Source organism: Protopterus annectens, chromosome 2.part1 (genome assembly GCF_019279795.1).
Source record: "Protopterus annectens isolate FY-2018-M chromosome 2.part1, PAN1.0, whole genome shotgun sequence".
Lineage (NCBI taxonomy): Eukaryota > Metazoa > Chordata > Ceratodontiformes > Protopteridae > Protopterus > Protopterus annectens.
The window spans coordinates 1,074,099,718-1,074,124,241 of record NC_056729.1 but is presented as its reverse complement, the minus strand read 5'-3'; the positions used below and the strand labels follow the sequence as shown (position 1 = coordinate 1,074,124,241).

Genomic DNA, 24,524 nt, shown 5'->3' with positions numbered 1-24,524 from the left:
GTCATGTTTGGCATCCCTTTTACTGTATGTGTGTCAGAGAGAGGTGTAATTCCCTGGATCCCTACTGTGTCTGTGTATGTGCTATGTGTTGCCTCTTTGCCAAGGCCAGGGCATACTGGGCATGCCTTCTTCTGCCTACTGGAGAAGGCTCAGGTTGTTCCTCCTCTGAGTCACTCTGTGCCTGTGCAGGCCTTGGCAATGGTGGGGGGGCTGTGTGGCCCTGCCTCGTGCTGTTCCTGTGACAGCTGTTTCCGCAGGCTCATATTGTGTAGCATGGCACATACAATGACAATTTGGATACTTGTAGCTGGTGAATAGTGCAAGGCTCCACCGGATGTATTCAGGCACTGAAACCGTGACTTCAGCATCCCAAGCACATGCTCTATTGTAATTCTGGTCTGCATGTGTGCCTCATTATGGAGTTCTTGTTTGGGTGTGTGTGCATTTCTGATGGGTGTCATCAGTCACGGCTCCAGTGCATAACCAGCATCTCCCAATAGGTGACCATAAGGGATGTCCCCATTGGCAAATCTCTGGTACAGCTGTGTCAGATGCCAGATGTGGGAGTCTTGACAGCTTTTAGGCAGCCAGCACACACATTCATTATAATGCCTTGGGCAGCACACACGACCTGGCAGTTGATGGAGGGGAAGCCCTTGTGGTCGATGTAAACCCTATCCCACTCAACGGGTGGTGCTTTGATGTGTATGTGCGTGCAGTCTATAGCACCCACTACCTCAGGGTATTCTGCTATTTGGTTTAAGAGATGCATATTGCTGGCCAACACCTCACAGGTGTTGGGGAAATATACGTGCTCACCGGCATGTGCTGAAATGGCATCCAGGAACTGGTGGAGTACCCTGGATGTTGATGGCTGTGAGATCCCTATGATATCCCCATTTGGCCTTTGGAAGGTAGCTGTGGTTAGTATTCTTAGGCCTACACATACCTTGGTATCCACTGGGATGGGTTCCCCTCTGTTAGTTCTGTGTGTCGGGTGTGGCGAGCACAGCTCAACAATTTGCTGTACGAAGTCCCTGTCCACCCTATAGCTCTCCACTATCTCCATCTCATGTAGCCCCTGGTAGGTCACCCTGAGTCTGTACACTCTTCTCTGTCTCCTCACTGTGGGTTGGTCGACAGCATTCTCATTCTTGCCACCCTCAGCCTCTTCAACATGTTGATGTATGATAGCTGCTGCAGCACCTATCATTTTGTTGATTTTGTTTGTTAAAATTTCCCTGCTTGTGTACACCGGTGGTGTAGAGTATGTGGGAAAAACCAGAGGGAAAGGTGTTTGCATACTTTATAGTAGTGTGCTGGGCTGGACTGCTGCCTGTGTAATTGGCTGATTCTGATACATTTACATGCCAGCTATGCTAGTTCTCCTTGATTACTTTCTGACTGCTGTGTTCCCTTCCCATTGCCTTCCGGTTTAAGCCCGGGAGCGCGCCACACAAACACAGTGCTCAGATGTGCACAGAGATGCTATTTCCTGGTTTATTTATTTATTTTTTTCTTAAAAACCCAGTGCACGGCACGCACACCCGCTTAGGTAATGTAAAGAGTGCTAGGCAGCCTCAGACACACCCCCTTGCTTAGCTCTGCTAAGCTAAGGGCAAACCCAAGCCACAGGTCTCCAATAAGCTTACAGTATGCCTGACACACACCCCTATGATATCAGCTAAATCTTAGGCTTGCACCATGTTATTCCTGCACTTACATGGTTGGGTGCTGGCTAGCATTGAGGGGAATTCTGGGATTCATTATCATTCCCTTCATTTGCATAGGATTGCCTGCAAATGTATAGTTACAAGTCCCACACTGAGCCTTCCCCCTTAGCAACCACTATTCACTGGCCATGTTGTCTTCTGCTGGCCAGTAAGTATAATTGCAAAATAGTGATTTTGGTTAAAATTCTTATTTCAGTTTTTTTTTTTCAGCCCAATCCCATTTGTGCTCTGCTGCCCTACACTTAACTCATTAACCCTGAGTACCATCACAGGACACATCTATGGTTACATCCGAGCACTCACTGAGGCCAGAGCTATTCTTGTGCATTACACCAGAGTGCCGTCTGTCAGCGCGACTATGTTTACAAGCACAGCTTAACTCCACTGATGAAAATTAAATTGAAAATGTACCTGAACTTTGATAACTACCTTCTCAACATTATTTTCACAGTGGAGTTAGATATAGCTTACATAGGATTTTTTAAATAAAATCGGCAAAGGAAACTGGAAGCCATGATCAACAATCCAAGGTCTGTGCTCAAGGTCGAAAGTTTATTGGAAAGCTATTATGACTTTTATTTTCCTGTGCCTTTTTATTCTTTTTTTTATTTTTTATTTTATTTTTTATTTTCCTGTGCCTTTTTATTCTTTGCAGGGAATAAGCTGTGTTACAGACTTCTGTAAACGAGGGATGCTTGCATGGCAGCATTCAAACTGCTTCTAATTGGAGTTCATTAGAAAAAAATGTAGTTGAACCAAGTGACATGCCTTGCGCAGAAATAGTAACACTTTCTGCTACATGGGTGCTTATACTGCAAGGACACCAAGAAATACAAGCAAAAACAAATGTCCTTGTTTCAACTTTGGAAGTTCTTTATTTTTCTTTGTGGAATTTCAAAGGTCGATACAACTGGGGTGAACTAACTGTGTCTGCCAGCTAGGCGGACATTATCTTTATTCACGGAAGTGTTAGTATGGTTTTCTGCAAGTGTGAGGTTTGACAGGCATCTGCTGTAGCTTCTGACATCTTATAAAGGGAAATATTTCAGTATGGAGTTATGTGAGATGCTTTACAATAAGGTCGAGTACATTGAAATGGTAAAGTATTACTTATTGTGCTATTGCTCTGCTGGCCTGGGTGGGGGAGGGAGACGGAAATGCCATTCTGTGTACTAGGAGCAATTAGGTATTTTTTTCTAAGCTGACAGTAGTCCTTGATTGTTGGAGGCACGTTGTTGTTTTAAAGTAATGGCTTTGGCTTTGAATTTTAAGGCAGATATATTGTTTTGGGGGGGGGGGGTGGAAGCTGTATTGTGTACTGTCAATTTAGACTGCCATCATTTTATAGAAAAGTAGGATTTGCGATTTTAGCTTAGCTGCTGTATCTCCCCAGTGATATTTACTTGACTGATATGCAAGGGTTTCCATAACACTGTTATAACGCAGTTTAAGCATCTCATCACAGTGGCAAATAATGGACTCTGTCACATCATTACTTTAGCATATCTCCGGCTCTTGATTAAGTTGTGTCTTGTATTTTGAGCTGAGGTGAAGTCGTAATACTTGTTTAGACTAAAAAGTATCAGTACTGCACAAGCATGTTCTAGGTGCCCCACTGCCCTACATAATGTGTCCAAAGTCAGGCTTTGAGTTTCGCTCAATAAGTAGTTGATGTTTTTTAAACTGCGTTCAAAAGATTTTGTAGAAATGTAAGTAATTTTTCATTTTGCTTGGTGTTTTCAGTATGCGATTTATTACTGAAACTTAAAAAGTTTATTCCATGTACTTCACAGTAAAAGTGTAGTTTTGCTACCAGTACAGTGTAGTTAGGTTTGTTGTCTTTTTTTTTTTCTGGTAATATACACTCTGTTGGAGGTATTAACTGTCATGATCGGGGGTTGCAGCATTTGTGGGAAAGAGGAGGCAACTTGTCCGATATATGGATTAACATAGCAGAAAAATAGCAGTGAGACTAATACAGTGTTGGAAGCAGTGGGGGTGGGGAATTCAGAAAAAAAAAAAGCAGAGAGAGAGAGACTGTGTCAGCCTGGGCATGTATGTGTGCGCCTGTTTTGGGCTACTCCCTTGTAACACTTCAAAATAAAATAACATTTAAGAACAATATTCATTCCTTCCCTGTCAAAAGTCATGTTGAAAGTTTCATGGTCTGAAAGCATAGTTCAGGAAGCTTGTTAACAATAGAGACCTTGCAACAAATCAATCATACCGCTCAACTGTCCAGACTTTCACAGAATGTCCTGATTTTTGCCTCTTAGTCTTAGTCTGTTCCTCATAAAATGTGTGGTTTTCTGGATTTTTGTGGCAAATCCGTGAGAAGTGAAGTCACTAAATAATGACAGGCATTTGAGCTTCGATCTTCACATCCTTCAGAAAATGCAGGCTAACACAATACCTTTTACTCTAGTCACATTCTAAGCTTTCCTGAAAGAACGGACTGTACACGATAGGAGAGCTGGAAAACTCAAATTTAATCACCCAAATACGATACAAATGATAAAAATCCAAATAATGGTAAGCGCTTTCGGCAGATTCAAATGACCCGCCTTCATCAGACAACCACGAGATGACAAGGAAATCTCTTATACTATACATTTAAAATGAATCAACCTATCACATTAAAGTGCATTACTAAATTAGACAGAAGTCCATAGCAACCTTAAGAGGCATAAAACCCAATTAAGGGTTACGAAGAAAAAAATGCAAATACTAAATAAACAATCATTAAAAAGAAGAATTAAAAAGTAATGTAGCTAGCAAATGCACATACTGCAACATATCAGTTGTATGAAAGCTAGTCAATTGACTAGTAAGGCTCTAAAATTGCGCTACACTTTAAAAAAATATATTTATAAGTCCCGCTTTAATAAGCGTTGTCGGTATGAATATTCCGAATTTTTGAGAACAATAACAATCCCACCTCTGCTAAAATACAACAGCTTGGATAAATAGCTTAACTCACAAATGAATGTTACTTAGATTAGTAAATAGCAGGGATACACATCTAAATAAAACGTGCCCTAATCAAAACAGAGCTAAAATCTGCAATAATACAGGATCGGGCGTACATGTTGAAAAGCTGGAAAACAATCAGCCCTAACCATTATGGGCAGCAGTAGTGTTAAATAGCTAACCTGTACAATAGGAATCTGTACATAAGTCAAAAACAAAGCAAGGCTAGCTAATGTGCGCATCAAGTAGATGTTATATTCAATAATTAAACCAAGCCTCTTCGGAACCTATTACATGTACAAATAATGACAGTAGAAAACGAGGGAAGGGCATAAAAGTGTCAGGTGGCAAAATCATCATCATAACAAATACAATGGTAGATTGTTACAACTGTCTACGCTCAAAGCGATGAGCGACTAAAGCCCAAAAAAATCCAAATCTACTAGTTTATAGGAATGAAACATTATGTCTATCTATTATAGGATAACCATTTTAAAACACATTTTAACACATATAAAATAGATGATTCACAGATTAACTACCTTGACATACTGTTAATCAAGGATAAAGTCAACCAAAGGCTGAAAAGTAGAATATATAGGAAACCAACATACTCCAATGCATTTCTACACTTCTCCAGCAATCATCCCTACCACCAAAAGAAATCCGTTATCAAGGGGCAGTTGGTTAGAGCAGCCCGTATGGTCAGCGATTCAGTTGACTTCATTTTGGAATGTAACAGCCTTGCCGATATGTTTATTTTACGAGGTTACCCACGGCCTTTAGTTTCTAAAGTACTCATAGAGGTTACCAACAAACGTGTCAGGCCACTTTTTTCCCCTACTTTCGGGCCACATTAACAACAACTTGCAGCCTCCTAATGATTCCATACCACCCCAAACTTGTAATATTCCTAAGCTTAATGATACCAACAAGTTTAACATCAGTTTTATACAGACTTTTTCCCTAGACTCCTCAAAAATCAAAGAAGTCATAAATAAAAATTGGGAAATCATTAAGCAGGATAGGTCCCTTTGGAACCTTCTAGGTGACTACCCAAAAATCACATACAGGAGGGGGGAAAACATGAAAAGTATTTTTGAAAGAAAATCCTTCCTTAAATGTAACAGATCTAAAGGCATGTTTAGATGTGGTGCATGCTCCCAATGTAAACATATTAGAGTAGCAAATGCATGTAACATCAATGGCAAGGAGTACAAGTCTACTGGACATTACACCTGTGAGTCTAAGGCAGTTATATATGTTGCACTTTGTAATTTCTGCAATGCTTTCTACATCGGTAAAACCGAGAGAAAGCTAAAAAACAGAATTTACGAACATCAGTATGCAATCACAAAAACAGATCTCAATAATGCTCTAGCCAGACACTGCCTTGAATTTACAGGCCATGCATTCCAATTTTTTGTATTACAACATAGAGAAATGGATTTAAGGGGTGGACCATGGCAAATTCATTTGGAAATTGACGAATTGCTATGGCAGATTATGACTAGGGCTCACATATTCCCAGGTATTACCGAAGGATTATCTATTAAATGTGTTTTAAAATGGTTATCCTATAATAGATAGACATAATGTTTCATTTCTATAAACTAGTAGATTTGGATTTTTTTGGGCTTTAGTCGCTCATCGCTTTGAGCGTAGACAGTTGTAACAATCTACCATTGTATTTGTTATGATGATGATTTTGCCACCTGACACTTTTATGCCCTTCCCTCGTTTTCTACTGTCATTATTTGTACATGTAATAGGTTCCGAAGAGGCTTGGTTTAATTATTGAATATAACATCTACTTGATACGCACATTAGCTAGCCTTGCTTTGTTTTTGACTTATGTACAGATTCCTATTGTACAGGTTAGCTATTTAACACTACTGCTGCCCATAATGGTTAGGGCTGATTGTTTTCCAGCTTTTCAACATGTACGCCCGATCCTGTATTATTGCAGATTTTAGCTCTGTTTTGATTAGGGCACGTTTTATTTAGATGTGTATCCCTGCTATTTACTAATCTAAGTAACATTCATTTGTGAGTTAAGCTATTTATCCAAGCTGTTGTATTTTAGCAGAGGTGGGATTGTTATTGTTCTCAAAAATTCGGAATATTCATACCGACAACGCTTATTAAAGCGGGACTTATAAATATATTTTTTTAAAGTGTAGCGCAATTTTAGAGCCTTACTAGTCAATTGACTAGCTTTCATACAACTGATATGTTGCAGTATGTGCATTTGCTAGCTACATTACTTTTTAATTCTTCTTTTTAATGATTGTTTATTTAGTATTTGCATTTTTTCTTCATAACCCTTAATTGGGTTTTATGCCTCTTAAGGTTGCTATGGACTTCTGTCTAATTTAGTAATGCACTTTAATTTGATAGGTTGATTCATTTTAAATGTATAGTATAAGAGATTTCCTTGTCATCTCGTGGTTGTCTGATGAAGGCGGGTTATTTGAATCTGCCGAAAGCGCTTACCATTATTTGGATTTTTATAATTTGTATCGTATTTGGGTGATTAAATTTGAGTTTTCCAGCTCTCCTATCGTGTACAGTCCGTTCTTTCAGGAGTTCTTGTTTCTTGTTGTTGGGCACATTCTAAGCTTATGAGAGCAATATTTAAAATTTGTCCCTATTTCTGGGGCTTCCCCCCCCCCACATTATTTTTGGCTTTGTATAGATTTTTTTTTTTTGCTAAGAGGTATGCCAGGTAATTCAAATCATGCATTCTGTAAAGAGCATTCATTAATTTAGCTGCATTTTGGATTTTATTTTATTGACCTGAATAATATGTCACATTCCTAAGGTTTATTTCTTCAGAGAATCCAGAATCTTATTGAATAAATGAGAGCTGCTCAGGATCATCTTTTATTTAATTTATTTTCTAACCACATCCATACCTTTGGGCTTTGTTAACCAGGTAAGTAAATTAATCTTTCTTAGCCACTGAACGGCTACAGGGAAAATGCAATGTACATAGACAGTTTGGAGTTGCCAGGCCAAGCTGTACATTTTTTTTTTCAGAGGAGGGAAGGAAACCAGAGCACCTGAAGAAACCCCACACCAACATAAATTTTACTGATGACTGCACATACCTTTCAAGTGTCCAAGAGAAATTATACTTTGGTTGATGATTTTCCTGTTGGTGCTTGTACATAGCAGGAAATTTTACTGAATGGTTGTTTAGGGAAAAATCTTTCATTCTGGTGCCTGTGCATACATTATATTGAAGGGATCACTTGGGTGAATGCTTCATTTGGTGGTTGTACATACAAGAGGAAATGGAAACAGTTGATTTGCTGTGGCGACCCCTAATGGGAGCAGCCGAAAGAAGAAGAAGACATACTAGGAAATGTTACACGCATTTCGTTTGAGTAAGCATTTAAGTTCTATGATTGTGCATTCCTCAACATTCTACAGAAGGGGTTGCTTGGGTGAAGTGTTCATGCTGGTGGTAGTGCATACTAGGATATGTTACACGCATTTCGTTTGAGTAAGCATTTAAGTTCTATGATTGTGCATTCCTCAACATTCTACAGAAGGGGTTGCTTGGGTGAAGTGTTCATGCTGGTGGTAGTGCATACTAGGATATGTTACACGCATTTCGTTTGAGTAAGCGTTTAAGTTCCATGATTGTGCATTCCTCAACATTCTACAGAAGGGGTTGCTTGGGTGAAGTGTTCATGCTGGTGGTAGGCATACTAGGATATGTTACACGCATTTCGTTTGAGTAAGCGTTTAAGTTCCATGATTGTGCATTCCTCAACATTCTACAGAAGGGGTTGCTTGGGTGAAGTGTTCATGCTGGTGGTAGTGCATACTAGGAAATGTTACACGCATTTCGTTTGAGTAAGCATTTAAGTTCCATGATTGTGCATTCCTCAACATTCTACAGAAGGGGTTGCTTGGGTGAAGTGTTCATGCTGGTGGTAGTGCATACTAGGATATGTTACACGCATTTCGTTTGAGTAAGCATTTAAGTTCCATGATTGTGCATTCCTCAACATTCTACAGAAGGGGTTGCTTGGGTGAAGTGTTCATGCTGGTGGTAGTGCATACTAGGATATGTTACACGCATTTCGTTTGAGTAAGCATTTAAGTTCCATGATTGTGCATTCCTCAACATTCTACAGAAGGGGTTGCTTGGGTGAAGTGTTCATGCTGGTGGTAGTGCATACTAGTTACTGAAGGCTTGTTTGGTGAAACGTATTTAGGTGCATGTATACCTGGACATACTAATGAGGATGTTGCTTGGGGAAATAATTCATTGTGTATCAGGGAAGTGCATGTGCATACATGATCTGACTGCTGAAGTGACCACTGGGAAAAATAGTTTATTGTGCCATTTTGGTGCTTGTGCATACACAATGCAATCAACTGGATTGGTTACTAGGGAAACATAGAAATTAAGTATGAAAATTACATATGGTGACATTACTTAGAATACAGCACAGATATGTAATTATAGTGTAATATGCCAACAGCTAAGACATCAGATACACCACTGACTAATTAATAGTGTAATGTAAAATAAGCAGACAAGAAATCATTTCTGCTTGTATTATTCTATTTGTGATTAGTACTTGCATGAGTGAGACAAAAGTTATCAATTGTTGACAACTGCCAGCATGGGGCTACCATATTTTTTGTGAAATTTTCCTGGCTTTGTCAGTCATGTGTGGAATTTAGGTGGGAGGAAGGGCTCAGTAATATGTAAGTGTTATACTATTTTACTGAATTGCTCAGGTGTTCTCCTTAATGATAATGAGTCTGTGTTACACAACAGCTGCACAAGGTAACATAATGAATGCCTAGTCAACAGGTTATGTGCAGCAATTATCACCTTTGTCTGAGCATGCATAACTTTGCAGTACTGAAAGGAAGGTCATTATCACATTAGCAATAAGTACAGTTACAATACAGCAGTGAGTTATTATCACTTTTCTGGTAAAAGTCTCAGCTGCTATCACTGTTACTCACATAAGTAGAAGTCGTTATCACTTTGACAAATGCACAAGCCAGATTGTGTTTTTTCTCTATTTGTAGTCATTGCAAGCCACCCCCTCCATTCTTCATCAACTAGCTATCCTCCAAAACGTCTGATGCTTTTTTTCTGTGTATATATATATATATATATATATATATATATATATATATATATATATATATATATATATATATATATATATATCCAAAGAAAGAAAGTACCCAGTGATGAACTGCACAGTAATAAACAAAAAAAATGGAAAACCCAAAATGAGCTGTGCAGAAACACGGAGACACTGGCAAATAAAACCAAAAACTATTTATTGTAGTTGTAAGCACTTTCACACCCTTCGGTGCTTCATCAGACAATATTGCACAAGTAAAACCACATTAAATAAATAAATAAAAATAAATTGTGTAATATTGTCTGATGAACCACCGAAGGATGTGAAAATGCTTACAACTACAATAAATTGTTTTTGGTTTTATTTGCAGTGTCTCCATGTTTCTGCACAGCTCATTTTGGATATACATATATATATATATATATATATATATATATATATATATATATATATAGAGAGAGAGAGAGAGAGAAAGAGATATCTGTGCATATATGTGTGTATATCGATATTTATGTATGTACATAATGTACTTGCACATATACACATATACACATGAATATCATTATGGCAGTGGCGTCTCTTGGGAGATAGGGTGATGCATCTGCATACATTGTCTGTAGTTCATTTAGAAGGGATTTATATGTGTCCTTTCTGTGCCCCCTTGTCAGGTACTGGCCAAGCCCTTATGCACTAAGGTCAGGAAGGTTCCTCTTCAGAGATTTGTGCCAACTGCTCTTGTGTAGGTGGGTGCATCACGGGGGGCATACCCAGCCATCCATAGATCTTGTGATTGACCTGGATTGCAGTTGGGAACTTGGAGACTCTTCAGTTCAGTCCCATAGTGCTGCTGTCTTAGGTAAGTATGGCCTCAGGGCTGCCACTGTGATGCAGTGTTTCCCTCCGGAAAAGGACACGTGCAAAAAGACAAAGCCTGGGGCAGTCTTAGTCTTTTCACATGTTGCCTGGGGCAGTCTTAGTCTTTTCACATGTTGCCTGGGGCAGTCTTAGTCTTTTCACATGTTGCCTGGGGCAGTCTTAGTCCTTTCACATGTTGCCTGGGGCGGGCAGTCTTAGTCTTTTCACATGTTGCCTGGGGCAGTCTTAGTCCTTTCACATGTTGCCTGGGGCAGTCTTAGTCTTTTCACATGTTGCCTGGGGCAGTCTTAGTCTTTTCACATGTTGTCTGGGGCAGTCAGTCTTTTCACATGTTGCCTGGGGCACTCTTAGTCTTTTCACATGTTGTCTTGGGTGAGCTCTCCACTCAGTCTCCATCCCTTCAGGTGTAGTAAATGTATGTAGGTCAAGGCAAGACCCTTTACATTAGCTCCCCCCTTTGAGTCCTTATGACCACTGCCGAAAGGACTCATGTAAATGGAAAAGGCAGAGGTAAGGCAGAGTGCTGGCACTGCATGCCATCAGGAGTCGTTGCTGCTACCAGCAGTCTGAGTGGGTAGCCAGCACAGGTATGGGATGCTTCAGATGTCCACAGCCTGAAGTCCCGTGCCTGTCCTAGGCATATTAGTGGAGTGGCAGTCCTTACCCTGCTTTTTATCTTTACATGTGCCCTTTCTGTGCCCCCTTGTCAGTCGTTGGGTGTAATTTTGTGTTTTCACGGGTGGTAGGTATGTACGTCTGCAGCATCATCACCACTTATGTACCTTATGAAAAGAATAATGCCCCTGTGGATAGAAGTGAAGATTTGGATGGTATAACCAGGTAATGCATTATGATATACCTATATATGTACTTTTCCAATAGATCTGTCAGACATTAGTAGTAATCTGTTTGCATTTTCTTTCCTGTGCAGGTTCGTCCACCTTCTGACACTGACATGGCTTCATGAGCAGGAGAACAACAACTAAGAGTGTGGGTATGTGGCCATTCCTACATTCACTGGGCTGTCAACCATGCCTCCATAACTGAAAACCAGTACAACTTGAGCTTCTCCCCATCCAGTCTGAAGGTATACTGGATTGCAAGAAGAGGTATGCATTGGAGCAGAGTACTGCAGTTGTTGGAAGAGAAGTGTTCCATCTACCCTGAGCCCGACATCCTTGTGCTGCACATTGGAAGGAATGATGTCATCAGTTAACCACTCGGAAGGCTGTGGTTTCAGATCAGAGTAAATTTGTGAACACCTGCAGTCGTGGTGGCCACATTGTCATTTTGTGTGGTCTGACATAATTCCTCGACAGATGTGGAAAACAGCAAACTGTCAATGGGCAGAGAACAAGGCCAGACGTTTACAGAATGGGTTCATGCATGGCTTGATACACAGGGTCGGTGGATCTACAATCTGTCCTGACAGCATCACCACAAAAGATGTTCACCTGTTCAGAAGGGATGGCGTTCATCGGCTAAAAAAAATAAAAGTTATTATTTTTTTTTATTTTGGCAACTGTTTTTCATGCCAAATGGCCATATATTTGGCCATTGGCATGCTTTACACATACTATACATCCTTTCTTTGGAGCTGTCATGGCTCTGTTTCATAGTTTGCAGAAATGTACTCGGTTACTAACCGAGTACATTTCTGCACACTACACTAGTCCTGCACGGACTGCTGACAGCTTCCTGGATCAAAAATTCACCTCATTTGCATGGTTTGCACCTGCAAATGGGGTAATTTGCATACAGGGGATGTGTCCATGCAGGAATGGTGCAGGAGTGCTCATACACATCCCTGGAGCTTATTCCTGGATCACATGGTGGCCATATTGCCTCCAGAAGCTTGCACTATTCCTGCACACTGTGCAGAGCTTGCTGAATCAGGGGGAGAGTCATAAAATATCAGAATTTTTAGGTAGAAATGAAAGCAATGTAGAAGAAAGATACCCAGACAGTTCCAATAGTAGTAGGAGCAATTGGTCTTATAAAAAATAATCTATAATTGTATTTAGATATGTCACCTATACATATAGCCCCATACATATTGCAGAAGGAGTCATAACTGGGCACATTGCAGGTGCTGCGAAGATCACTTTTGGCTGACATTAAAGATTGAAACAATACTAATTTCATGAACTTTAGTCATACTTTGACTTAAGAATGGGGTCCATTCCCATCATGGTATTAGAAACCCAAAATATTTGGAGAAATTAAAAAAAAAAATTATGAACATTAGCATTCCAGGTGTCACTTAAGTGCTGTAAAATATACCTTTTCAACAGCCTATTCATTTTACCCACATAAAAACTATTGCATAAGTTGCAGTATGCTAAATAAATCAAATTCCTGGTCTTACAATCAACATAGCATTTAGATATCGGATGTATAAACAAATTGGAGGTAGAAATAAAACTCCATACTTTACATGTCCTGCAAGGAAACATGCCAACCCTGTCTGATCTCTTATTTCTCTTTCTAGGTCCATGATATAATTGCCTTTTCAGTGAGAAACTATTTTTAAAGGTAAAACTGGGTTTATCTCCCACTATAGTCCTGGTATTTTCATCAGACAACAAAACTGCCCAATTCTTGTTGACAATATCACATCCAACTCCCACATCACTACTGTAAGTAAGGGCTGCTCTATTTCTATTTTTATTTTTATTGAAATCACTGTTGAGAGGTAAGTCAATGCCAGTTTGCGTTCCTTTTACAAAATAGGATTTACCCACATCCAGTCTAAACTTACCAACTTCAAGTGAAAAACATTTTACTTCATCCTAATGATAACCTCTTTCCATAAACTCTTTACTCAATTGATTAGCAGCTGTTAAAAAATTATGCATTGTATGTAATCTAGACATTCTCAGGAACTGGCCCTTAATGACATTCTTATAAATATGGGGTGGATGCATACTGGATCGACAGAGTAAATTATTCTTCCGATACACTTTCCTATATAGGGAGGTTTCCATTAAGCCTCTCTCACTAATACTAATGTGAACATCCAAAAAATAAATGCTCTGCATTGAATATTTCACAGTAAATTTAAAATAAGAACAATAACTTTCTAGCCGGTCAACAAAGCATTCCAATAACTCAGCAGTTCCATCACATAATATACAAATGTCATCCACAAAGTGCTTATTAAACTTCACATGAGCAATATAGTCATGATTGCCCAAGACGGGTCTATATTATAACATGGAAGATGTAAAACTTTGAATGTTATAATACTGAACCCACTACATTGAAGGATGAAAATAGCGAAGCCTTGGAACATCAAAATCTTACCTAGGGCAAGATTTCGGTGGACTGTTCCGTGGATTCGCTATTTCCTCCACTGTGGTGCGAGAGTTACGGACCTTAGGGTTAGGGTGTGGGTTAAGGTAAGTGGATAGTTAGTAATGTATGTATGGTGTAGTATAGGGTTGGGTTTTGTTAACTGTACGTGTGTGTATTAATTAGTTTGTGTATATCTTCATAGGGTATGTGTGCAATAGTTATGGACCTTAGGGTTAGGGTGCGGGTTAAGGTAAGTGGATAGTTAGTAATGTATTTATGGTTTAGTGTAGGGTTGGGTTTTGTTAACTGTATGTGTGTGGTTTATTTATTTTGGTGTGCTTGTGTTGTGTGTATGTTTCTCGGAACAGCAATTTTTTTTCCCCCGGGGAAAAATTCGTTATTCTGAGCATTCAATGTTATAATAATTCAAAATTCCAAGTTTGAACTTACGGTGTTCGATATTTTGGAATTTCAAATATATGATATAGACCCCCCCCAAGACATGTCTTGCCTTCCAGTTAGCCATCACAATGTTAGCATAATTGTTAGCAAAGGATGTCCCCATTGCAACCTCTATCTGCTGCAGATAAAACACATCATTAAAAATAAAAACATTATTCTCAAGAATATATTCTAATAGCATAGCAATAAAGATGATCTGCTCATTATCATAATTTCTATTAGTCCTTAATAAACTCAATGATGAATTCATTTGGAATTACGGTAAAAAGTGTACATACATCAAAACTAACCAAATGCAAACCAGCAGTAAATTCAAGTCTCTCAGCACTTTCCCTGAACATCCTTAGAAAATGTCTGGTATCTTTATGTGCCATAGGCACCATCTCTACTGCAGGTTTAAACTTATGCTCCACAAAAATGGAAAGTGGTTCAGTCAGCCATCCACAACCTGATAGAATTGGTCACATTGGTAGATCATTCATATGCTTAGTTTGCCATAATTAAAGGATTGGTTACAACTAAAAAATCATAGATCTCATGAGTCAGCATTCTCATCATAAGAAAATCATGCACTTTATCATGCATCTGCCTAATCATTTTATTAACAGCAACCTTTGTAATTTTCACATAGGTTTGACAATCATTAAGCATAACTTCCATCCTATCTATATTACTATCCCTGTCCATAATTACAATGACTCCTCCTTTGTCTGCGGGATGAATAGATGTATTTGGATTCTCCTGTGCAATTCTTTAAATGCATGCCACTCACCTTGTGTTAAATTATAGAACCTCTGCATATGCCCGTTGTTCATTTCCTTGAATACACCATTTTCACAGACTTCAATTTAAAATAACATCACTAACCTCAGAAGGTGTCGCTGGAATAAAGGACAGCCCCTTTTTTAATACAGATATTTGCTGTTCAGTGAGAGCGACTAAAGAAAGATTAACAGCTAATGATTCAGATTCCATGTCATCTCATTCCTCACAGATGGATTCAATTCTGCTGAAACCTTGTGTCTTTTCCATACCCTGTTCATACAGCATCCTCTTGCTGACACTTGCAATAACTTCACTGAGACTGGTAGCTCAGGAAAAACCAGAGAGGATGCAACAGTGTTGTTATTTTGAGTTTTATGTCTAGCACCTCCTTCTGGATACGTAGTAGAAACAGACACCTTCTGATAGCTACAATTAATAGACATGGCTTTATCCCCATCACTTTGTGAAGTTGCATCGTTAAAAACATTTCCATCCCCTTCATTAACAGCCAGACCGGCATCATCAATTAACCTGGCAACAGGCATCTCAGCTTTATTGGTTCACAGCCATATAAAAATATGTCCATTTTTAGAGGTTGCCTCATTAACTCTAATTGCTTCTGCAGTTTGATTTGCTGCAAGTTCTTTTAAAAATTAATTGTTTTTCATAATGTGTATAGATCTGAAGAAGCGCGCAACTGTGGAAGTGCTAATCTTTTTAACTCTGCTTGTTATTTTGAAGGTTATTACATTTTATGCCTTTAGCTGTGTTAGTTAGACTGGTTTCTTTAAAGCTTATATAACAGTTCTTGCATTTTTTTTATTTATTACTTTCTGTCATTATGTTCTAAATCTTCCCATGCATTGTTATATATTCTTTTATATTTTTCTTTCTCTACTTTGTCACATCGTATTGCCACTGTAAAAACATTTCTTATATTTTTCCTTAAATATCATCCACCATTCAGATCAATTTCTATAAAATACTCTCATGGTAATATCTTTCCATAACTGTATTACTAATTTCTTTCCTTCTTCATTCCATGCTTTGTCATTAATCCTTTTTATTCTTTTGCCTTATGTTATATACTCCTTGTTTTCTTTTATATCTCGCCATATTGCAAGACAATCAGAAAATCCTGTTTCAACTACCTTCCCTTCTCCTATGACTAAACCTTTTGATACTATAAAATAATCTATTTCATTTCTAAACATACCTCTTTTGTAAGTCCATGAATTTTTGCCCCAGCATTCTAACTTACCACATCTTATAACCTCTAACATTTTTCTTATATAATTGCCTTTCTTTTTATGCTTGCCTCTTAAATCACAATTAAAGTTTCCCGTTAATATAATATTCCTATTTATCACTGCATAGTCTAAAATCTGATGAAATAAACTTTCCATTTCTTTATAGTTAGCATAAGCATATATTGTTATAATTCTATCTAATTGTTCTTTCCATTTTAAATCCACAATGGTTAATCTGCCCATTTTTCCTAAAGTTACATTGAATATCTTTCCTATATTTCTAAAGAATACAGCTATTTCACAACATCTGTCATTTCCTATATTCCAGATTATCTTTCTTCCCCATAGTTTAACTGTTTGTAATCTCTTCATTTGATAAAAATATTGTGTCTTCTAATATAATTACATCTACATCATATGAATTACACCTCTCCAAAATTCCTATTCTTCTTACTATATTCTTAATACTATCTATGTTTACAGAAAGCACTTAGCTGGTTACTAGGCCAGCCTTCCCAATAGACCATCTGAAGCCTCACCAATTTCTTTTCCAAAGCTGAAAATCAAACCATGTACCTTCTGTCTCTTAGTCAAATACCTTATCATTATACAAAGCCCCAAACTTATCTGTAGATATTCTTTTTCATCCATTTCCTTTCTTTTTTCTTCTGTAGTTATCCATTAACATTTTCTTTTTCTGTCTTTTTACCATTTTACCAATAGAATTCTTTTTTTATCCTTTTACCCCTTCCCACTTTATGCCTTCTTCATCACTTATTTCAGAACCTTCTTCTATGTCCTCTTTATTATTTTTTCTCGTCTAATTTTCCTTCTATTTCTACTACTTCTAAAATGTCTTCTCTTTGTTCATTTTCTTCCCTTTCTTTTTCTTATACCTTACTGTTATTTTCATTTTTGCAATCCATCCATAAATGTCCAATTTTATTACATTTATAACATTTCAATTCGCATTTTTTTGCATCATGTCTCATTTCCCCACAAATATAACATTTTGTTTAGTCACAGTTACTTATCAAATGTCCTTCTTTTCTACAAGAGAAACATGTTTTGGGTTGTCCACAGTATTTTACAACACCCCTATTCCCCTCCACATTTATCGTGCTTGCTATATGTATAATTGTTTCTCATTCTATTTTTAACAGAATATTGCAATCCCAGCCACCAGTCCAAAAACCCCTTTGGTCAAGAACATTTGCAATATCCAGTACTTCTTTACATAAAGATTCAAATGCCTTTTCAAAGTCTTTCTTTCTACAACTGTTTGCAAGCTTCAAATGCCTTTTCAAAGTCTTTCTTTCTACAACTGTTCAAAGCTGTACACAAATCTTCTTTTATGTTTCCCTGTTAAATGCTTTTATCATATAAAGTTTCCATGGGTTACAGTCTTTCTTTTTTTTATATTCTCAAAGAAAATTTTCCATTGAAAAAACAACAGTCTCAAATATAATGTCACAAAATGACTCTTTGTTAAAATGAAAAATGCTACCTCATGTACTTTTGCACGCAAAGGAACTATTAAATTGCCCCACACTTTGGGACAAAGCTGCCTGCTGTTCTGTAAGCATTGCTGTGCCTAGATCTCTGAAAATACCCGAAATAAAACCTCACCTCAGCTAATCCAGAGGAACAAATAAGAAAATTAATACAAGGAATACATCTAAGAGACACATTAACAACAAAAGAAGTCAAAAAGAAGAAGAAAGAAACAGAAAATATGGAAATATTAAGTCAGCTCTACAATAAAACTGATGCTACATGGTGCTGAGGCCCGGCCGAGACGCTGAATCTCTCTTGTTTGTTTGTGTCTTTTGGCTTTTCTCAGTTAGGGGTCGCCACAGCAGAACTCTGGTCCGCTAATGATTGGTAGTGGATTTTTACATACCGGGTTACCAGCCCTGGCGCACAACCTTCAACGAAGGCATGCCCCATTCACGTATGCCTCCACACAGAAGACGCTCTAGCTGAGAATCGAACGGGACAACATCTTGCTATGAGGTGACAACGCTACCGCAGCACCACCACCGCAGTTCTTCCCAAATACAAAGTGTCAGAGGAAGAAAACACCATGGAAATATCTACAACAAAGACTAAATATTCAGTTCTAGCTTCACCTGAAAAAGATACTACAACTAAAAGACAGAAGACCACAAAACAACTGGAAAATCAAAAAACTCAGAATAAGAATAAAACAGATCAGCCAGCTAATCTTGAAGACATTAAAAATGCTTTACTTCCCATACAGCAAGCATTTCAAGATCTTTCCCTGGAATTCAAAATATTCAAAGAATCCATCAACCAAATTCTGACCAGAATGGAAAAAACAGAATCTAAAACTATGGAAAATGAAATAAAAATAGATATGGTGCAACAAAAAACTGTCTCTAACCAAAAGGAAATTTAACTGACACAAGCCAAACTAATAGACCTTGAAGCACGCTCAAGAAAAAACAACATAATTATCAGAAGAATCCCAGAAACTATTACACACAACATCTTGATAATGACCATTCAAAAAATACTACAATTACATCTGGAGGAATCTGGAGATTCATAACACATAATAATAGAGAGAGCCCACAGTGCCCTAAGAGAATCTCAAACAACAAACAAACCTAGACCTGTTTACATCAAACTTCTAAATTACCAGGATGCTTCAAAAATACTATTTGCTGCAAAAAAGAAAGGCTCTCTTACCTGGAATAACAACAAAATCTTCTTTGCACAGGACCTTCCCATTCAAATAAGACAAACTAGACAGCAGCTTTCACCATTCTGCAAATACGTAATAGAAAAAAATATTAAGTTCCAAATGAAATATCCAAACTCACTTCAATTCCAAGTCCAAGATGTAAATTACAAGGCTGACAATCCAAAAGAGGCTAAAGAAACCTTCCAGGAAGTTTTCAAAGAAATCCCCTCCCTAGATTCAAAATGAAGAAAGATCACCAGAAAAATGAACTTTGAGGGCATTTCCTTCTATTCTGAAGCTGTTTTAGTCCGGGAACATCCAAATTAAGCTGGTTCCTGCTTCTCTAGGCCCTTAAACAGTTGCAGCCATCCATGAGGTGAGTAGGGAACTCAAATCTCTGTCACAAGAACAGAAATGGGGTTTTTGGTCACCAGTGGGACTGGATTAAAGGATACCACCTTGCAGGAACTTTCCATCACTTCCTGTTCCCCCTACAAAGCAAAAAAAAAAAGAACACTGCATCTGTTGAGAAGCTTTTTTAGAAACAAGCTGATCGGATATAATATCCAGGCTTTTTGTATACTATAAGGTACTGAATATTTCAATATTATTCAAACATATTTTGTAATTATAATTCAGGACACCTTAAAGTTAGCAGCTTTGCTGCTTGGGAAACAAGAATCAGAAATGAATCTATATCTGTGAAGTAAAAGGATGTTTCTATTTTATCATAAATACTTTAATACTTTACATAGCTTAATACTTTAAATATTTATTGCCTTGCTGTGTGATGTCTTTGTTCTACTTTCTGTATTATAATGCTAAAAATAAGACACGTCAGGGAGGCTGATCTGTCAAACTGTCAGTCCTGTACAGCTACAATAGTCAGTGAGAGAGTTTACCCGATAACCATTAATAGCTGATACCTCTGTAAATATGATTTACAACCAGTGTGTGTGTGTTTTTTTTTTTTTTTTTTGCTGCTGCTATACAAAATGTGTTATCTAATGTTCATATTATTGCTGGAGACACTAGCCAGACTTCCCTTTAGACTTGCTGTATTGTATATTTAGCTGAAATGGTGCACTGGCCATTATCAGATCTGCCTATGGTATCACAATGTGAAATGAACAGAAAGTAATCTGACCTTAATATTGTTTGTGTTAATGATGCCTTAAGAGTTCTACTGTTGGGTTATAATTGTGATAAATGTTATTATTACAGGTTAACCCACCGAGTAACTGAAAATAATTCAGTTACTAAACAAATAGTAAACTATGTGAAACCTACTAGAATAATGTGTTGATATAACAACTTATTGTACTGCTAAAATGTTAAAAGTTTGATTCCTTTCATCCTTTTTCTTTGCTCCATAAACACTAGGTTTATACATAGAGGTCTAAAAGGTGTATTTTATACATGTATCACTAAACTGTTTTGAGTATTAATATTAATATGAATACTTAAGATGAAGAGACTAGGAAAAGGTTTATGAAGTACTATTTTAAGAACAAAAATGTTAGACTTTCTCTACTTTGGTGTTATTAGCAATATTAAGGGGAACCGCACAAAAAACACTCTGAATGAAGTAAACTTTTCATTACACATAATGGGAAACCTCCTTCTTTCCCCATTCTATTCTTGGTCCATGGGAGTAATGACTAAGCAATGGGTTGGGATGGGAATAGTTAGGTGCCATTCACAAAATTATGTAAAACAAGCTTACAAACTCATTCACACATACACTATACACAAATGTTTCAGAAGGTTAAGGACACCAACAAGATAAATGTGGGAACTACAATCATGGAATGTTAAAGGTCTACAAATGAAGAACAAGATAAATCTATTTTTGCATCTTGTATTTAAAACCAAAACCAAAATAATTTTAATACAAGAATCCCATCTTACAAAAGAATAATGGTCAAACATAGAAAACAAAAAATGGATAAGACAAATCAGCATCAGAAGGAAAAACAAATACTGCAGGTGTTGCAATACTAATTAAACAAGATTTTCAAGGCAATATAATAAAAACTGACATGGATTAGGAGGGTAGATTGCATTATATAGTCTATACCAACCCAGCTATACCAAAACCAGTACTAGTGCTTAATATATATTCTCTATGCAATAACCAACAACAATTTATCATGTCATTATACTCTTTACTATCAAATTATAAAAGCAACCCTCATAATTAATGGTGGGGATTGGAATACATATCAAAATCCAGATAAGGATAGGTCTAATCCCAACAAAACATACAACAAACAAGCCACACTAGCAATCAAAGAACTCAAACATAACTTCAAATTATTTGATCCTTTCAATTACACTGGAGGGGACAGTAACACAGAAAGTTTCACCTTCTACTCACCATGTCACAAAATGTGGCAAGGATTAATTTTTTTCTGATCTCAGAAATATTCTTTAACATGAAAGTAACAACTCATACGCATGCCAGATTCCTCTCTGATCACTCTAAAATAGCACTATCAATTGAATGGGATAATAAAAAAACAACAACCTAACAGAGGCAATAATTGATCACTGAATTCCAATCTCTTAACAAAAAATGACACGACAGAAGGCATTAATTCTTAAACTCTCTAATTTCAAATCAAGCCAACACACATACACATTTAGACACTGAATGGGCTTCGATGAAAACTCATATTAGAGGATTTCTGATTAACAAAGCAGCACACTATAAAAAAACTATTTTCCAAAGATGATTCAAGAGTAAAAGAGAAAATAAATAAACTGGAATTGAAGCTAATGTCAAACACTGACAAAAGCACAGAAGACTTATTAAGAAAAATACAAAAAGAGCTCTATCTAAAGGAAGTAAGAAATCTAACATTCTATGATATGAGAACCTTCGCCAAATATGCTGAAACTATTCAAATGCCATCCAGGGCTTTAGCAAGACTAATTTCTCTACACAAATCCTCACCCATTATAACAGAAATCTATTACGAGAACAAAACATATACAAACAATCAGGCAATAGTAAACCTTTGTGGACAATTTTACATTCAAATCTATGGAGATCAAATCTTATCACTGTCAGAAACGGACAGAAAAGCTTTCTTACAAGATATAGCCTTCCCTAAATTAGATTCTAAACAACAAAATATTCTAATGAACCCAAATTCATTAAATGAAATCATCGACACAATTAAAAAACTAAAAATAAACAAAGATCCAGCCCGGATGGTCTCACTTCAGAATTTTATAAGTGCTTCATTATACCTGTTGCTAAAATACTACATCAGGTACTAAACTATATAATATACAATAAAATAAATGATCTATACTTTAATGCCTCAAAAAACATATTTATATTGAAAGAACGTTCAGATCCTAAAGACCCCATTAGTTATAGACCAATTTTACTACTTAATATAGACACCAAGATTCTCACTTCAGTTCTCACTAACAGATTAAAGAACATTATAGCTAATATCATATCACCAGAACAATCAGGATTCACCCCATTAAGACAGACTAGTGATAATACCTTAACTCTTGAAGCCATGATGTCCTTTGCAAACATAACAAAATCCCCCATATATGCAATGGTGGTAGATGCACACAAATCGTTTGATAGAGTTAACATATCTTTCCTACTTCAATTTTTACCCTATTTTGAATTCCCTGACAAATTTATTCAAAAATTAAAATACTATATGAAACCCTTACACCAACCTGTATGTAAACAGAACCCTATCAAACAGAATCAAGACAAAAATGGGACAAGGCAAGGCTGCCCTCTATCCCCCTTCTTATTCAGTCTGTATCTCAAACCGCTATTCTTGTACATCAAACAGAACACATATCATAACCCACCTTCTATCTTAACTCTAAAATCTTTTACACTGCCTTTGCTGATGATTTAAATATTTACTTTACTACCCCTAGTTCTGACATACCTAAATTACTAAAAGCAATTGAAAGTTTCTGATTTATATCTAACTATAAACTTAACTTAAAACCAATGTCTTCCCTCTAAGTCCCCCAAATTACAATCATTATTCCCATTTTTAGACACAATTAAGATAAAATATTCAACCAAATATCTTGAAATTACATTCTTTCAAAACAAAAGAGATTTTTATCAAAATAATATACAGGATAAGTGGAACAGGATCATACAAGACTGCAACAGATGGAGTATTCTCAAAGTACCTTTTCTAGCTAAAGTCTTGATAATCAAAATTAATATTCTCCCTAGAATAATTAATGTATTTATGACTTCACAAGTGATAATACACAACTAATTTTTCAAACAAATACATACATTTTTGGCCAAATTCATATGAGAACCTAAAAGAACTAGAATCAAATACCAAAAACTTTCACTACCAAAACTAAAAGGGGGCCTAAACTTAGCCGATTTTAAACTATACTACATCATTATCAATAGCAGAAGAATTCTAAGGATAGCAGAATATACCCCTTCACATTATACATGGACTCCAGTGTGGGTGAAAATATATTATAATCATACCAAATCTCTAGACTTGAATCCTAGAAAAAAATAAATAACTGCTCGCAAGATCATGGACCTGCTAAAACACTTCATTATTATACTTCAAAAGTTATTTATCTCCCTTGATCTTGAGATAGAAATGGATTCTCTTCAACCAATCGATAATAACCCAAATCTGAAAATTAACATCTCAATGATAAACCTCAATAACTACCCTTTATTAAAAGACACGAGAATTCAAGACCTTTACCCTTACCGTAACTATATTATACAAGAGCTAAGATCTCAACTCAACTTACCAAAATCATATACAGTTATCTTGGGACAAATTTAAGAAATATGCTCCAAACACCTTCAAAGCGCTAAATTAACAGAGGCAGATATAAGCATATGTAAAACAATATGGAATATTATGCTAACAAGTGGGACAATTATATTTAACAAATATAAATTAATATCTGAGATTAAATTCCAGGACACCACACTCATCTCTAGCTATTGATGAAAAAAATAATGCGTTAATAACTGAACAACAATTAAACCAAGCCTTAACCCTAATGCTTAAAGCAATACCTCTGAAAAAACTAACATACACTCAACTCAAGATTAACAATAATGCTTACCTTACTCCCCTAGTATTACACAAATTCAACTCATCTAAATCACCTTACTGTCCATATTGTAAATCACAGGAAGCAGATCTAATCCATATGTTTTGGAGTTGTAAATGCATATTTAAACTATGGAACTCACTAAAAATCCAACTACAAAAACAAGGTTATGAAAAAACAACACTTTCTTGGGAATTCACACTCCTTCACATCTTACCTTCAG

At 36.9% G+C, this 24,524-nt stretch overlaps 1 protein-coding gene across 1 annotated transcript in view; it reads right to left on the bottom strand.

Annotated features, from left to right (window-relative positions):
* The window catches only part of LOC122794933 (adhesion G protein-coupled receptor F5-like), a 187,805-nt gene extending 172,028 nt beyond the window's left edge, over positions 1-15,777 (bottom strand). The window contains exon 1 of the mRNA XM_044063528.1: positions 15,502-15,777. Coding sequence (XP_043919463.1) covers positions 15,502-15,777 — 276 coding nt within the window. The remainder of the gene's footprint in view (positions 1-15,501) is intronic.
* Positions 15,778-24,524: the final 8,747 nt, after the last annotated feature.